The 17,951-nt window shown below is 39.3% G+C and overlaps 1 protein-coding gene and 1 long non-coding RNA gene across 2 annotated transcripts in view; one reads left to right on the top strand and one right to left on the bottom strand.

Annotated features, from left to right (window-relative positions):
- The window catches only part of LOC136178923 (GTPase IMAP family member 7-like), an 8,258-nt gene extending 1,798 nt beyond the window's left edge, over nucleotides 1–6,460 (top strand). The window contains exons 2-3 of the mRNA XM_065953360.1: nucleotides 1,249–2,556; nucleotides 6,276–6,460. Coding sequence (XP_065809432.1) covers nucleotides 1,249–2,556; nucleotides 6,276–6,460 — 1,493 coding nt within the window. The remainder of the gene's footprint in view (nucleotides 1–1,248; nucleotides 2,557–6,275) is intronic.
- Nucleotides 6,461–14,920: 8,460 nt separating this feature from the next.
- LOC110003650 (uncharacterized) lies at nucleotides 14,921–17,623 on the bottom strand. Its single transcript, XR_002278912.3, has 2 exons — nucleotides 17,226–17,623; nucleotides 14,921–16,678 (listed from the first exon to the last, which is right to left on the bottom strand). It is a non-coding gene; the product is annotated as an uncharacterized lncRNA (long non-coding RNA).
- Between the last annotated feature and the right edge of the window lie 328 nt (nucleotides 17,624–17,951).

The following is a 17,951-nucleotide window of genomic DNA, read 5'->3' as shown; positions in this document are numbered from 1 at the left end:
CATTGGAACGTGCAGAAAGGGCAGTACAGTCTTTGCTTATTGTGTTTATTGTTGATATTTAATGTTATACTTGTACATAGAGAGCAAAGTTCACCAGTTAAATTCCTTGTGTGTGTAAACATACCTGGCCAATAAAGGTGAATGTGATTCTGATTCAACTTCTTAACGTTCTCTTAATCAGCAGTATTTAGGAGGGTACTGAGGGCAAACTCTTAGTTAATGGCCTTGTAGCTATGAGTTATGGTCATATAGAGTAAGGTACTATAAAGTAGAGCCCGACTGATATGTATTTTTGGGGCAGATGCCGATATCGTTTTTAGGGAGAAAACATTTCGATATATCTGGTCGATATCTTTCTTATATGTATCTCCAATCTTTATGGATAGAAATAGATATACACACATTATTGCATTGAGCGGTTATAAAACACTTGTCATAAAGATTTATAATGAAGACAAGTTTTTTTTTTTTTTTTTACAGTTGAACAAAAGCATTTATGGAAATAAACAATTATCAAAAAATGATATAAAAATAAATAATAAACTTAAATTGAATAAACCTAGTTATATCAGCATATCAGAGATAAAATTAGTACCGATCGGCTGACAGATTTATTGATCTGGCTCGACTATAAAGCTCTCAATGACGACAGCCAGTATGCAACTAATGAACATGCTAATAAGCAACTGGCTAATGGTGATTATTGTGACCTTAATCTAAAGTGTTACCGATGCTACAAACCCCGAGTGGCTTTCTTTGCATTTTAATTTGGAACATTTCCTTTTTTATAAGTTTAAATTGTGCCTCTGGACATACATCTCTTTAGGCCCTGAAACATTTAGAAGATCCTGGATGTTGCTGCTCCTATCTTCATGTGTCATAACATATAATTTTGTTTTGTAGGATATCATACAGCCTCATACAGTTTGGTTACCAAGCTTTTTCTGTCATAACTTAACATAACCCAGTGACTTTGAAAATCACTATCATACAGCATAATTTATTGTATCAAACGCAGTAAGATAATAGATCATTTAGAGCTAGCTAGACAATATCCTCTGGGCCCGTTTGTTCAAAGTTAATCCAACAGGATTAAAGTTATCAGATGAGTTTTTCTTGGATCTAAATCCGGTTGTTTAAAAACACAAAACAAAAATAACGGGATAATTGGATAAGGTCTGGTTTGGCTAATCAAGTGGAGAACTATAGTCCTTAATGTTGTTCCTTCATTTCTTTTCATCCAATCAGAAACAACCATGTACAACAATGAAGAGATCCGGATCGTGATGGTGGGGAAGACCGGAGCTGGGAAGAGCGCAGCAGGAAACATCATCCTGGGACACGAGTGCTTTGAATCGGTTTTCTCCCCTAAATCAGTGACCAAGCAGTGTGCTAAGGTGTATGGTGAGCTGGATGGACAGAAGGTTTCTGTCATCGACACTCCAGGTCTGTTTGACACCAATACAGATGAAGAGACGACACGTAGAAATATCTCCCAGTGTATTGCTTATGCTTCTCCTGGACCACATATCTTTCTGATTATCATCAAACTGGGCCGACTCACAGAAGAAGAAAAGAAGACGGTGGGGGAGATTCAAAACATTTTTGGAAAGTCAGCAGACAAATACAGCATGGTTCTCTTTACCCATGGTGACCTGCTCAGTGGGAAACCTATCGAGGAGTTCTTGAAGGAAAGCGAAGACCTGCAGGAGCTTGTGACCAAATGTAACAACCAGTACCACGTCTTTGATAACAACCTCTCTGATCGTTCTCAGACCAGAGAGCTGCTCAACAAGATCAGAAAAATAACAGAAAAGAACACAGGAAACCATTACACCACTGAGATGTTTCAGGAGGCAGAGAGGGCGATTGAAGAGGAGCAACAGAGAATCCTGAAAGAGAAAGAAGAGGAAATGAGGAAAGAGAGGGAGGAAGTGGAGAGGAAAATAGAGGAAAAATATGAGAGAGAATTAAAGGAATTGCAGGAAGATGCCAAGGAGAAAGAGAGAATCCTGAAAGAGAAAGAAGAGCACATGTGCAAAGAGAGGGAGGAACTGGAGAAGGAACTAAAAGAAAAACATGAGAAAGAATTGAAGGAAGCAGAGGAAGACGCGAAGAAGGAGAAACAGAGACTCCTGAAAGAGAAAGAAGAGCAAATGTTGAAAGAGAGGGAGGAACTGGAGAAGGAACTAAAAGAAAAACATGAGAAAGAATTAAAGGAACTTCAGGAAGACGCCAAGAAGGAGAAACAGCGAATCCAGAAAGAGAAAGAGGAACTGGAGAGGAAAATGAAAGAAAAACATGAGAAAGCGGAGGAAGCAAGGGTTAAAGAATTAGAAGAGAAAAAGAAAAAACAGAAGGAAGAACAGGAAGAGAAGGCTAGAAGAGAGGCAGAGAAGAGCCCTTCAGTGCTCGAAAAGATTGGTCGTGGACTTGTGGTGGTGGGGACTGCTGTGGCTGTGGGGACTGCGGTGGTGGTGGGGGGTGTGCAGGCTGGCGTGGCGATTGGGCTTGTGGAGGCTGGGGTGGCTGTGGGGACTGTGGGGGCTGGGTTGGGTGGGTTGGTTTTGGGGGCTGTGGGGGCTGTGGGGGCTGGTTTGGGTGGGTTGGTTTTGGGGGCTGTGGCGTTTTTTAAAAAATAACTACAGCTCATTGTATCCGACCTGATGTACATTATAATGTCAGTGTTTAAAACTGATCTGTTGATTCTCAAATTACTCTCGCCTTTTCTTTTAGACATATTTTGAACACAAAACTAAAAGACTAAAGGGACTTTCAGACAGGACGCGGTGGGGGCTACGCGCTGCTGTCAAGACCATTCATTGTCTATGTGTAGCTCTGCGCAAGAGCATATCTGCACTCGGCCGAGCTGAGCTCAGCACAAGGTCTTGTTTGCCAGTTGGACCAATAGTATCTGTCTGCAGTCTGCAAGACCCAATTTCAAATATCTTTATTTATCTGTTAGGAACTTCAGTTGTGTAAAAAAAGCATCAGTGTGCATACAGCTCAGTACAACAAAACAAACAAACAAAAGAACACACACACATACAAGTGGCTGTATTAAAAGCATGACAATTGTTATGAAAGGTTAAAAGAGTGGTGTTAAAAATAAATGAACAAATGGATCAGCCATTCATGAGCCTGATGGATGTGGGCACGAAGCTTGAAATGGCTCTCTTAGTTCTGAAAGTTTGAGATCTGTGTCATCGGTATCTTCTGCCCACTACAATCTTCTAAATGGTGTTTGACCCTGCTGAGGCCGTGTGGCTCGCTTTACTTTGGTTCACCTTCTATTGTTATCATTTCAAACAAATAAACTAAGAACATTTTTGAAACACATGACTCACATAAGTGCCTCCAACCAAAGCTGTAGTATCCTCCAAGGTATAGAGAAGAAGCCCTGCAGCCCGTCTATGCAGATGGTTGGATGGAGCGGAGAGGAAATTAAAAAAAGGACGATTTTTATTTTCATCCACAAAATGTCATCAAAAATATAAAAGTTGTGAAAGTATGTAATGTTGAAAGATCAGAGTTATGCAATTGATGAATTTGTTTTTACCCGATGTGTTCTTTTCTTTTATTATCATTTAATCCATTTATCATTTAACTCATATGTCATATAGTCATAACTACTTTCTTTGCTTTTACATATCCTGTCAATCATGCCACGGCGCCTACGCACCTGTGAGGTCAGAACAAGTGTGCCATGCATTGAGCAAAACCACATACAAACTCGTGGGTGTATAACACTTCTGCGAATCTGCCTGGTTCACGGTCTTCAAGCTAAAACCACATATGAACTTGGTATCACCTGCGGATGTATCACGCATCTGCTAATCTGCATTGTTGAGGTTTTACAGAATCTTGGAGAAAAGAGACAGTTTGGCTATAAAAGTGCTGTGGAAAAGCTTTAGTTCTTCTAAAGGGCTCCACATCACTCTGACTTTTAAATCCCCGTTTTGGGACTTAGTCTCTGAGACCGAGATCTTTTAAAACCTCAAGTGTCTACTCTCTGGAGTTTAAGCTTTTAAATTTGTATTTCACATTTTACATTTTTATATTTTTACTTTTACTGTTTTGTATTTGCATTTGGAATATCTTTTGAAGTTATTTCAATAAATTTTCTGAAGCTTTTTGAAATCATTTTCTGACTGAAATCATTCACACCACTAAGACCTGAGCCTCTCTTAAGGACGCCGCGTGAACCTCGGGAGGTAAGCATGAGCAGTCACACCACGGCACACTTCTACTCTCCGAGTGAGGAGGGTTGCAGTTAATCCCTCTCCGGGGGTGAGAGCCTCCGGGGGCTAATCTAGGGTCCTGAATCAAGGATTATACTTGAATCTAATGATTCTAGAAATGAATGTGAGACAGATAATCCTAGAGCTATGCTGTTATATAAGTCTTCTCTTCTCGACAGGGTGTTAGAGGAGTAATTTTACATAGCTCCAGTACTAGGAAAGAGTAGACTAGCAGCTGGTAGGGAGCGAGCCCTCACATAGTTCTAGGAAAGTTTTCTGCCCCACCCATGAAAATTAAAATTATTTGTGCAAAAAATCCCAAAACACACCAGTTATTGTGTAAATTGTATGTGTCCTGAGACAACATGTAAAGAGAGTTGTGGTGAAAGTGGTTTTAAAAACCAAATATCTCCCAAGCACCCCTAAAAGTGGCTGTATTCTCTTGTCCCACCCTCTCAATGGCCAGCTTTAATATCAAATGTAACAGTTAAAATATGTTTTTAAGTTTACTTTTTTTTTTACATGATTTTATTAATATATTTCTCTTGTAATTGCTGATACTGTTTGTTTAACCATGAACATATTTTTAATAATAGTAATTATGCCTCAAGGTTGTGTCCCACAACATGCGTGCAACCCTGTTACCAAAACAATTTAAGCAATGCAGAAGAAGACTAAGAACAGGAAACAACATGATTCAGCAGAAATGACATCTTTAAGCTACATGCTAACACCATGGCTAGACCAAATTTAAGTGCTCGCTTCTATTTTTCACATTCTCAGTCTAAATTGAGTGTGTCACTGAAACCAACTCAACCCTGTTACTGATTTGATCAGAATAAGACAATTTTCTTTTTATTCTTTATATATCTTAGATTGTCCTTTGCCAGCTAGCATAACTGCTAGTACAGGTAGCATCTACCAGTAAGAAAAAGTTTGAGCATTAGCACAGATTTACAACCCTGTTACTAAAATAAGAGCAACAGGCTTTTTACAGAGTTCTTTTACACCTATTGTGAAACCTTTAAAATAATATCACCAATGTTCCTGTTATCCTGTGTTTATTTATTACATTTATGTCATGACTTATAGTCTAAAGTAATGTATCCATTCACCCCTGTTACTCTTTGACCCTGTTACCATGTCATTTTTTATCAAAATAATCTTAAATGATTTTCTTAAATCAGTATTCAATGTAAATGTGCCTCTGTTTATTTAATGTGAAGGGTTTTTTAAGCAACATTTAAAAATACACGTTTTACAGGTTCCTGAGTATCTGTAACAGAGTTGCACCAAACGCAGCACAAAACAAAGAAAACACCGAATAAAAAATGTGTCTTTGATGCCTGAGCTGGACGAATCACATTATTTGATGGTTTATTACTTGTGTTTTTTTTAAATATTTAACAGAAATTTGGAAAACAAATGTTAATTTTTTCAAAAGTTTTGATGGCTAAATTGTCCTCCAATTCTGGAATGACCAAGTTAACTAATGGGTGGTGAGCTTCTGTTATAGGTAAAGTTATTCACACCTTTATGCATGTCCAGACATGTAACAATAATAAACCCAAGTAATTTCAGTAAGGAGACATAATTCTCTATGAATATTTAAAGTTGCATGTCACATATGATACTTATTTAAACTATCATCTCCGTGCTCTTAAATTACCCTTTTTTAACAGTTGGTAGATAAATAAAATAAACATTGTTTAAATAAAATCCACATCGTTTGCTTTAAAAGAAAGCTTATCAACTCTGGTTGTGAAAAAACCCTGTGTTATTATATTTTAGCAAAATATAAAACACTACATACCTCAACCTTAAATAATACTTCAAATATACTTAGATCAGGGGTGTCAAACGTACGGCCCGCGGGCCAGATCAGGCCCGCGAACGGGTTTAATCCGGCCCGCGAGATGATTTTGTGAAGTACAGTATTGTAAAAAAAAAAAAAAACAGACAGGATTTCTGATCTTTCGGCAGATTTGGACAGCCAATTGAAGCACAAAGTAAAATCATTTATTGCGTTTTCAGTTGCAATTGATGAAAGCACGGACATTACAGATGTTGCGCAACTGGCCATATTCATTCGCGGAGTTGATGACACTTTGACCATCACAGAGGAGTTTGTGGAGTTGGTGCCAATGATGGATACCACAACAGCGGCTTATATTTTCACCGCCCTCATCGGAGCATTGGACAGGGTCGGAGTGGACTGATCCCGCGCTGTCAGCCTGGCTACAGATGGTGCGCCGTCAATGATTGGGAAAAAAGCGGGTGTTGTGACAACATTCAAAGAGAAAGTGCAGACTGCAAATGGAGGACGTGATTTTTGGACTTTTCACTGTATTTTGCATCAGGAGGCATTGTGTTGCAAGTCATTAAAGATGGATAACGTCATGAAGGTGGTCGTCCAAACTGTTAATTTCATCCGATCGAGAGGCCTGAATCACCGTCAGTTTGACAGCCTTCTCAGAGAGAACGACCACAACCATGGCCTGCCATACCACACCGAGGTAAGATGGTTAAGCCGAGGTGCTGTGCTGAGGCGTTTCTTTGATTTACGAGGGGAAATTGAAGAGTTCATGGAAAAAAAGGGAAAACCAGTGGTAGAATTTCAGTCCACAGAATGGATGCAGGACCTTGCCTTTATGGTGGATATCACACAGCACGCGAATAACTTGAACAAAATGATGCAAGGGCGCAACAGAGTTGTCACACAGTATTATGACAGTATATGTGCGTTCAAGTTGAAGCTGTCATTGTGGGAGATACAACTCGCGGGTGGTGATGCTTCTCACTTTCCTTGTCTGAAAGATGTATGCGCGACCCAACATGCTGCACACATGAAGCGGTTCAAAGACAAAATAACAGGACTATTGCGGGAGTTTGAACAACGCTTTCAGATTTTTGGTGAACTGGAAAAAGACTTCAAAGTTTTTTGCTCACCATTCACCGCGAATGCCGCAGATCTGCCCGTCAACATTCAACTTGAAATAATAGACTTGCAGTGTGATTCAGATTTGAAGGGCAAATTTGCCGCAGCTGGCTTGGACACATTTTATCAGAATCTCTTGCCAGGTTACCCCAACTTGACAGCCCTTGCTGAAAAGGTGTTGTGCATGTTTGGAACCACATATCTTTGTGAGCAAGTGTTCTCTGTAATGAGCATCAATAAAACAAAGCTGCGCTCAAAGCTCACGCACAAGCACTTGATTGAAATTCTGAAATTGGCTGCCACTCAGGATGTGACGCCTGATATTGATGCACTTGTGAAAGCTAAAAGATGCCAGGTTTCAGGAGTAAAATAAACAGTGGGTAACCCCACTTAAAAATGCTGCATGAGACACTGCACCCTGATATAGATGTGAACATGAATGTCTTCTGTGGAGATTTAATGAAAGTGAATCGTGTGGGATTTACTATAATAATGTCAGTCACTTCAGTTCATAAGTTTGGTTGATGCACAGCTTTTATTTTTCTATCAATAAATAGTGTAGCCTACAAGGCAAGGAGTAACTCAACCTTATTGAATAGTTTCTACCTCAGTTTGTATGGTTTGGTTAGCCCAGGATTAATATGTGGAAATGACAAAATTAAGTATTTGATACCTAGAAGAGATGTTTGTATTTTGTTCAATCTCAGATAGGCTGAGACTCAAAGTTATGTGCCTTTGTAGATACACTGAGACGAAGTTTAAGTTCCAATCGCTGAGGTATTGTTCTTGAAATTGCACACTTTGCACAATTTTCGACTTATTTGAAGTGTTTTTGCAATAGGATTATTTGTGATGTATACATTTTCTGAATGTGCTTGTACTATTTTGTACCAAATTAAAACAAAGAAAACAATCTGAAATTGTCGTTATTTTTAATTATGCCATATTTTTACCGGTCTGGCCCACTTGGGAATAGATTATCCTCCATGTGGCCCCTGAGCTAAAATGAGTTTGACACCCCTGTTTTAGTACGTTCAGAACACAAATCACTCACTGACTGACTGACTGAGAGGAAGAGAGAGGAGGCGGAGCTCTCGTTCAGTTCGTTCAGTTCCGACGTGAATCACTGAACGAACTGAACGAACTGAACGAGAGCTCCGACGTGAATCACTGAACGAACTGAACGAACTGAACGGGAGCTCCGACGTGAATCACTGAACGAACTGAACGAGAGCTCCGACGTGAATCACTGAACGAACTGAACGAGAGCTCCGACGTGAATCACTGAACGAACTGAACGAGAGCTCCCGACATGAATCACTGAACGAACTGAGAGGGAGAGAGAGACTCAGAGCTCCCGTTCAGAATCAGTACACACAATCACTTTCACCAGTCAGTCAATGATTTGTACGATCATTAATTAATAACAATTAAGCTGGGTGTCGCGAAAATGTATGTGCTTGTTGTTATGAAGCTTTCAGTTTGCAAACATTATCATGAATGACAATTAATTTAACTTAATATAGGCTACATGCAAAAAATATGCATGGCAACGAATATATCCTGTACCAGAACAGTTATATTTTAAATTATATAAGCAGATTTTTAAAATAATAATATAGGCTAATTTAGGCTACTTTGTTGGCAAGGGCTGCTTTATTTAAACAAACTATGATTATATATTAGGCAGCTTTGTTTAATGTCTTAACTGTAGATGTAAATGCATGGCCATGCACTTTAATTTATGTTTCTCACTTTTATTTTTTATTGTTTTCATTTTATCTAATTAAAAATAATTAATAACCTAATATTTATTTGCGTACATCTTTTATTTGCGTAGTGAAACCTAAAATATGAAAAACGGGTGGTGAAAGTGATTGTGTGTACTGATTCTGAACGGGAGCTCTGAGTCTCTCTCTCCCTCTCAGTTCGTTCAGTGATTCACGTCGGAACTCTCGTTCAGTTCGTTCAGTGATTCACGTCGGAGCTCTCGTTCAGTTCGTTCAGTGATTCACGTCGGAGCTCCCGTTCAGTTCGTTCAGTGATTCACGTCGGAGCTCTCGTTCAGTTCGTTCAGTGATTCACGTCGGAGCTCTCGTTCAGTTCGTTCAGTGATTCACGTCGGAGCTCCCGTTCAGTTCGTTCAGTGATTCACGTCGGAGCTCTCGTTCAGTTCGTTCACTGAACGTACTGTGAACGGGAGCTTTGAGACACGAGACGGAAGAGAGGAGAGGGCAACTGAAGTTGAGAAATGAACGACTCTTTTCAGTAAGTGATTCAGTTCAGTTCGTTCACCCAGATGATTCGTTCGTTTTGAACGAATCGTTAATGACCGACACATCACTAACACAGACCTGCCAGCTTGCAAGTCGCGCTGCCCGACTCCGCTGCTCACTCTTTAACTTTAATATAGGACTCTTTCAATCAAAAGAGCGCTGCACAAGGTTTATTTATGGAACATTATACCACTGTTTCTGTAAATGCATGATTATGACCTCGTGAGGGAGAAAAGATGTGGAAAAAGTTGCGCAGCCAGCCTGGTCTGTGTCGCTGTCTTTTCCAGCACAGCGTGCACTCAGCTTTCAATACACACTGAATGGGGATGTGTTTTTAATCACGTCAGGTTACAGTGATAGTGGCTGCTGCACCCGCTGTAATGACGGTGCATGTTTCAGTATTTTGTACTGGTGTATTGGTCCCACCGGTGTGTAAGACGCAGCCAACTTTTAAGACAAAAAAATAGGTATTAAAAGTGTGTCTTATACTCTGGATTTTACGGTAACTATTTTTCAGTAGAAATAGTAAAATAATCATTTAGAGCAGGGGTGTCAAACGTACGGCCCGCGGGCCGGATCAGGCCCGTGAACGGGTTTAATCCGGCCCGCGAGATGATTTTGTGAAGTACAGTATTGTAAAAAAAAAAAAAATCCTTCCTAGCATTACATGGATTGCATTGGCTGGCACTGATTAATTTGTCGTACATTGAACTACTGGACAATTGTGTGTAACTGGAAGTCGTTTTGGAATGTAACGTAAAATGAGCTGCTATTTTTCAATGAAAGAAACTGCTGTTCTAAATGTGTCCACTAGATGTCGCAATAGCAATTATGTTAAGCAAGCAAACTTTATACCGGGGCTGAGCAGGGAGCAAGTATAAACAGGTAGTACGGCTTGCCCGGAGCTACCTTGTCGTTCTGCCTTATACTTTGAACATTATGCGCTTTGGCACTCTCATTGCCCCAAAATCTCAAAAAGACGAAAAGTGGACACAGAGTGCAGAGTTTTCCAAGAAAAATGGTCATCGTCCTTTTTATTCACGGAAGTAAATGGGAAACCTGTGTGTTTGGTGTGCTCACAGCATGTTTCAGTGCTGAAAGAATACAACCTTCGGCGCCACTATGAGACCCTTCATGCTGACAAATACCACCACTTGCAAGGACAACAGAGAATAAATAAAGTTAATGAACTGTTGACCTGTCTGAAGAAACAGCAGTCTGTGTTTAGTCACAGCAGAGAAATCAATGATGCTGCAGTGAAAGCCAGCTACCTTATTGCTTATGAAATTGCAACGACTTCAAAACCATTTTGTGATGGTGAATTTGTGAAGACATGCATGCTGAAGGCTGCAGAGCTCGTGTGCCCTGAAAAGCGTCAGGCTTTTGCAAATATCAGCCTGACAAGAAACACAATTGCAGACAGGATTTCTGATCTTTCGGCAGATTTGGACAGCCAATTGAAGCACAAAGTAAAATCATTTATTGCGTTTTCAGTTGCAATTGATGAAAGCACGGACATTACAGATGTTCCGCAACTGGCCATATTCATTCGCGGAGTTGATGACACTTTAGATTCTAAAAAGTATGTTGTAGAGAATGGAACACCACAGGGAAGTGTGATAAGTCCGATTTTATTTTCAATTATGATAAATGATATATTTGATAATATCCCAGCAGATATAGGAAGGTCATTGTTTGTGGATGATGGAGCATTGTGGAAAAAAGGAAAGAATATACAATTTATTGTAAATAAAATTTAGAAAGGGATCAGTTTAGTTGAGAAGTGGGGATTAAAGTGGGGAATGACATTTTCTGTGGAACAAACAAAGATCATGTTCTTTTCTCGAAAGAAAATTGGGGAGAATATTGGTTTGACATTGTTTGGAAATAAGATAGAACGAGTTGACTCATTTAGTTTTTTAGGGGTATTTTTTAATGTCCGGTTGACATGGAAGGAACACATCAGGAATATTGTTGATAAATGCAAAAAAGTAATAAATGTAATGAGATGTCTTGTAGGAATGGATTGGGGAGCTGATGTTGCTGCCTTAAAATATATATATGTGGCGTTAATTAGAACTAGGATTGAGTATGGGAGTGTGGTATATGGATCTGCAGCAAAGACAACACTTGCAAAGCTAGAAATGATTCAGGCACAGGCTCTTAGGATATGTAGTGGGGCAGTGAAATCATCTCCAATATGTGCACTTCAGGTAGAAGTAGGAGAGATGCCACTATGTTTAAGGAGGAAACAGCTATTAGCAAATTATTGGCTGAACTTGAGAGGACTTGGAGAAAGTCACCCAACAAAAGCAGTGTTAAAGGATTGCTGGGAAAAAGAGAGAACAATAAAGTCCAGTTTTGGATGGATCGGGGATAGAGTGGCGAGAGATATGGGAGTGTATGACAAGGATATCAGTCCAGCTGTTTTATGGCCACCAGTTCCAATGTGGCTGCTTGAGACAGCTGAAGTAGACTTGGAGTTACTAAAGATAAAGGAAAGAAAAAGAAATGTTGATTTAGTTAGTGAATTCTATGAACACATAGAACAGAGATATGGAGATCATGTACAAGTATTCACAGATGGATCTAAAGACCCGATGACAAATGCAACAGGATCAGCTGCGTTTATCCCAAAAGGTTCAAGGTTGAAGTACTGAAGAGAACGTCAGATTTCCTGAACGTGTACACAGTAGAGTTGTACGCCATTTTAGTTGCATTAGAATGTGTTGAGCAAATGAAAGGAAGGAAAGTGCTGATATGCAGTGATTCAGTCAGCGCTTTATACAGTATTCAATCAGGATCATCTCACAGTCGTCAAGATGTATTATATGAAATCATATTTACACATTCCCAGGTGGTTAAACAGGGGACAGATGTGATGTTCATGTGGGTTCCAGAACATTCAGGTATAGCAGGAAATGAAAAGGTGGACAGGTTGGCAAAGGAAGCTGTAAAGAAAGAGAGGATTGATATTAACATCAAATGATCTAAGTCAGAGGGGAAACAAGTCACATGGAGTAAAATCAAACAGGAATGGCAACAATATCGGAACAATCAGACAAAGGGAAGACATTTATACTCAATTCAGAGGGAAATAGATAAAGTAAAATACAGAGGGAGCAACAGAAGAGAGGAGGTCGTAATGTCCAGGTTAAGAATCAGTCACAGTCATTTAAATAGCTCTCTACATATCACTGGAAAACATTCATCCGGTCTTTGTGAGATATGCAATCTAGCAGAAACAGTTGAACATAGTTATTAAATGTAGAAAGTATTTAACACATAGACAGAACATGATGTCAGAAATGGAGAGAGAGGGACTCGTAAGAAGAGATTTAAAAAGTATTTTGGAGTGTGGGGAGAGAGGGAGAGGACGAAGATGCTTGTTTAGGTTTATTGAGGAGGATTTAGAAAAGTGAGTAATAATTAAATCCAGCAGATGGCAGTAATGCAACTTTTTGGATGCCAGCTGCCAATAAAATCCAAAGAAGAAGAAGAAGAAGAAGAAGAAGAAGAAGAAGAAGAAGAAATGCTTCTGGGAGAAGTGAACAGAGTGAGGCTCCGTGCAGTTTTAAGGAAGTGTTTCCACAGACAGACTAAAAACTTTTCTTCTTCAGCTTAGAAACACATCAGCTACTCTCTCCAACACTCAAATATGGCTGTCAGTAAAGGTAAGTCATTTAATTTATAAAGTAGCATACACCTTGTATCTAAGTTAATGTTTATAGAGGGACCATTACATGATTCATAATGCACAAATATTAAACCGTTCTAAAGGGGCTACAATGGAAAACATATTTCTTAAATCCTCAGAATTTCTAACAGGCTGGGGGATGAAATCCAAAACTCAGTTTGTGTTTGTCTTTAACGCAGTCAATCCTCTCTGATATGAATTTAATGGGAACATTAATGGAAACATCTGCAGTATGATTCAACAGCATGGAGTGTCTAAAACTAACCTGTGACGCTCTCTCAAAGAATTTTAACCAGAACTTATCATCTTAAAAAAAAGAGGGATTTATTGTATTAGACTGGATTCGTAGTGTGTAGGTGTAACTTGTAACTAGGCGGTTTCCTAAATACCCTCCTAATTACTGCTTATTGAGAGAAAGAGAGGAAGTTGTTGAATTGTCTTTGTTGCATCCAATGCTTGAGTGTGAATAAGAAGATAATATTAATTCCCACTGGTTCATTTATTAGCCGAGAGCAGGAGAGCACAGACGCTGAAAGTTAGGAAGTTGTGAACATGAATTATGATCTTGATATGCTTTGCTTAATATGCCCTGATAAGGTAGAAGTAAGAAAAGGTCATGCTTTGGTAGTAGGTTGAGATGTTTCTGAATCTTTCCCATGTTTCAGGGATGTTTTATTGTTGTGATTAAAAGACAGAATTTGAAAGAGTAGTGCCAGCATGAAGCAGCCTTACTCCTGGATGTGTAAGACACATGTTTATTGCAGTGTAGAGACACAGTTTCACAGTTTATCAGTCACAAAGTCAGAATTTTTTGAAAACGTTTCCACTTTTGGGCCGCTCCGGCATAAGTCGCTTTCTCAGTTGGGCCACCCCGGTCAAAGAAGTCTGGACCCCCCACTGCACATGTTGCGTCATATCATTTAGTTTGGTTGTATCTTAATGTAGTGTGCCATCAGTAATGTATTTGTGACCATGAGCTTTTAGCTTGTGAGTACCATGAGCGCCCTCTGCTGGGGCCCCTGCAGACATGCGTGATGAGCCCCGTGCCCTGTTGCCAGGTTACACTCTCCGTGGTGAGTTGACTTATTAAGAGCTCCGCTAAAAAACGATGAAATAAGTCAGTTTTTCTGAGTAAAAGTAAGTTTTATTAATGTGCCATGTTTCAGAGATCCTCTTAAAATAATTATCAAAGACTTTTGTGGTGATATTGATTTGTTTTAGTTGAGTTATTTCAACTCTCCATGTTTTTATGCTTTTCTAGCTGAGTTTCAGCTTCATCATTTGTTGTCGTGGTGTAGCTGACTTCACCAACAGTTAGCTTGATTTTCTGCTCTCTGTTTAAGTAAATACTGAAGCTTACTACCAAAGAAGTGGCTGTGACAGAGACCTACATTTTATATACACGTTAAATGTTTGTCCTGTCTGCATTATCCTGTCCCTGTGTGAATGTTAGAGCTGTTAACCACCAAAGTGTCTGTGTGAGCGTGCTCATCTTTCTTCTGTTATTATCAGAATAAACGGCTGCTGGTGCCAAAAGTGAGTTTTTATACCTGGTTCATCACAACACAATGGTGAGTACACAACCAGTACACTTTGTATTTAAAAAAGAAAAGAAAAGAAAATAAACTACGTGCTTTTTGAAGAAATACACTTTTGTTGAAATGACGTACATCAGGGAGTAAGAACAACACAAACGAGCATCAAGAGGAGGAAACAATGTCAGTAAGAGATAATGAACGGCTTTAAGTCCGATCGGACACACAGGTGCTGACAGGAAGTGCACAGAGGCAAAGCACATTTTATTAAATCCATATATGTCGTCACGATCATCAAAAGCATCAACGTCTCCTGACACATCTCCTTTATGGTTTGTCTCACACGCAGCTCCAGGAATTCTTTCACTGATCCTGAAGAAAATACAAGAGTTTCTTTTCCATTCACCGTATTCTAAGATATTTCTCTAAACATTAACGACACCATCTGTGCTGTGCTTTGGTCAAAATAAAACATGAATCAAGCCCCAGAGCAGGTTTGTGACCCTGTATAAACCAGCTCTCTCAGAACGCTCTGTGTGGGTGGAGATATGAGGGGAGGGTATTGTTTTACCTGAATCCAACTTGTGATGTCACAAGGAGAGAAAATTTGAAACGGAGAATTTTTGTCTGTGTTGTAAGACTTATGCAGACCACAATCAAAGGACTGGATGGGTTTATTTCACATTTTGTGGGTCGGTAGACACTCAGGTTACCCAAGTGGATTTTTCATAATATGTCCCCTTCAAGAGGAAGAAACCTCGAGCAGATCCAGACTCATGATGAACAGCCGTCTGATGACACTGTGTCCAAGCTGGAAAGTGTGATAGAGGGAGATTCAGGAAGAAGGAGAGAGACAAACAGAGCAACAACAACAACAATGAATAAAATAGATTTAAAGCTACAGTGTCAGTAATAATGGTAAAAGTATGTGTAGTATTAGCAGTAACAGCTCAGTGTGATAATAGACTGATCAGTCAAATATCAACAACTGTAATGATGAAACGAGGAGGACTGATTATATTCATCATAGAGGATCATTTATTAACCCCTTACTGTCCCCATTATCATATCTACTTCTGACATTAAAGAGTCTAAAATATGTTATGGTATGATTTTCAACTTTATAAAGTAAATATATACGATTAAAAAACAAAACACATTAAAAAAAAGTTTTTTGTTTCTTTGCTCTGTGAAACTTGTCATTTATTGCACATTTCAAGTTTACTTTTTCTTTAAATTTTATTTTATTTACCATTTTGTTTTGTACCTTTTGCACTATTTAGAATTTATTACTGTAAATATTGTTTATCTTATTTTACCTTATTTTATTTTATCTTATTTTACCTTATTTTGGTTGTATTGCACCGTGGGACGGAGACAAACACAATTTCAATTCCACTGTATGTCTGGCATATTTTGAAATTGACAATAAAGTTGACTTTGACTTCTTGACTTCAATGAATCCTCTTGATCAACCTGAATTCTAGTCTCACGTCTCTCTTTGTTCACAAATAAAACTACAGACTCTGTTACAACATTTTATTAAAATGAAGAAGCAAAAAATCACATTAAAGCACATTTGGATGATGCAGTTTGCTTTACAAGTATTCAGAGAAAATTGAAGTAGAGCAGACAGGGACGCTGTGGGGGAAGGAGCGGCTGAGGCAGAGTGCAAACAGGAAATTTGTGGTGGCAGCCGCAGCTTTTGCAGCTGCATCTGCACGAGCATTACCCAGAGAAACTTGGTCACGGGAGGAGGTGTGAGCAGCACATTTGCAAACAGCAATGCTGGAAGGTAACAAAATGGCTTCCAACAGGGCAGCTACCTTGTGGTGGTGTAAGATGGGTTTACCGTCAGATTTGAGGAACTTGAGATGTTTCCAGAGTGCGCCAAAGTCACGCACAACGCCAAAGGCGTAGCAAGCGAGAATGGTGACAGATTTGCCTTTAGCCAGTTTGCATGCCTCAGTCAGAGCCACCAGTTCTGCTGCCTGTGCAGAGTAATGAGAAGGCAGAGGAGAGGAACAAACAACAGAAACATCATCTACTACAGAGAAACAGGCGTGGGCAGTGGACGGTATCCCTATAACCAGAACCGTTAACATAGAAACTTAGGTTAGGGTTAATGAGAGGAACGTTGTAGCATGTCCTGAACATGCAAAAAGGGGTGAATAACTTTACTATAGCTAACGGGAGCTCACCACACATTAGTTAACTAATTATTGAACTAAATGAGAGCTCACTTCCTACCAACCTGCTAGTCTACTCTTTCCTAGTGGAAGGAGCTATGTAAAATGACTCCTCTAACACCGTTTGGAGGACAGATGAACAAGTTAAAATCACAGCTCCAGGATTATCTGCCTAACATTCATTTCTAGAATAATTAGATTCAAGGATAACCCCTGGTATAGGACTCTAGATTACCCCCCAGAGAGGGAATAACTGTGAACTCCCCTCACTAGGATGTTAGGTGTGTATGAAGTGTGTAATATAAATCAGTAAGACAAGTGTGCCGTGGTGTGACTGCTCACTACTTACCTTCCGAGGTTCACGGGGTCTTTAAGGGGAACTTCCAGTCTTTGTGGTGTAAATGATTTCAGTCAGAAAATGATTTCAAAAAGTTTCCGAAAATGTATAAAAACATTTCAAATGATATTCCAAATGCAAATACAAAACAGTAAAAGAAAAATATAAAAAATGGAAAAGGAAAACAAAACTCAAAGACCAAAGTCTAAACCTGTGAGTGTAGACACTTGAAGTTTTAAAAGATCTTGGCTCAGAGACTAAGTCCCAAAATGGGATTTCAAAAGTCAGAGTGACGTGGATTCGTTTAGCAAAGCAAAAAAGAACCTCGATCAGATTTTCTACAGCGTTTTTATAGACAAAAAGTCTCTCTTTTTTCAAGATCCTGTAACACCTCAACAATGCACGTTCGCAGAAACATGATGCATACACAGGTCATGCCAAGTTCATGACATAGGTAATACCAAGTTCATATGTGGTTTCAGCTCGAAGACCGTGAACCGAGCAGATACTCAGAAACGCTACACGCCTACGAGCTCTGATGTGGTTTTGCTTCAATGTATGGCACACTTATCTTGACCTCACAGGAGTGTAGGCACTACGAGTGTGTGTAAGTTTAACAGGAAATGTTGAAAGCAGAAAAAGGTTATGACTTTATGACCTATGTATTAAATGATGAAAGAATTAAGTGATAATAAAAGAAAAAAACTAAAACAAATTCAACAATTGCATAACTCTTTC

Source organism: Labrus bergylta, chromosome 4 (genome assembly GCF_963930695.1).
Source record: "Labrus bergylta chromosome 4, fLabBer1.1, whole genome shotgun sequence".
NCBI lineage: Eukaryota > Metazoa > Chordata > Actinopteri > Labriformes > Labridae > Labrus > Labrus bergylta.
The sequence above is the reverse complement of the archived record's forward strand: the minus strand, read 5'-3'. Positions and strand labels throughout refer to the sequence as shown.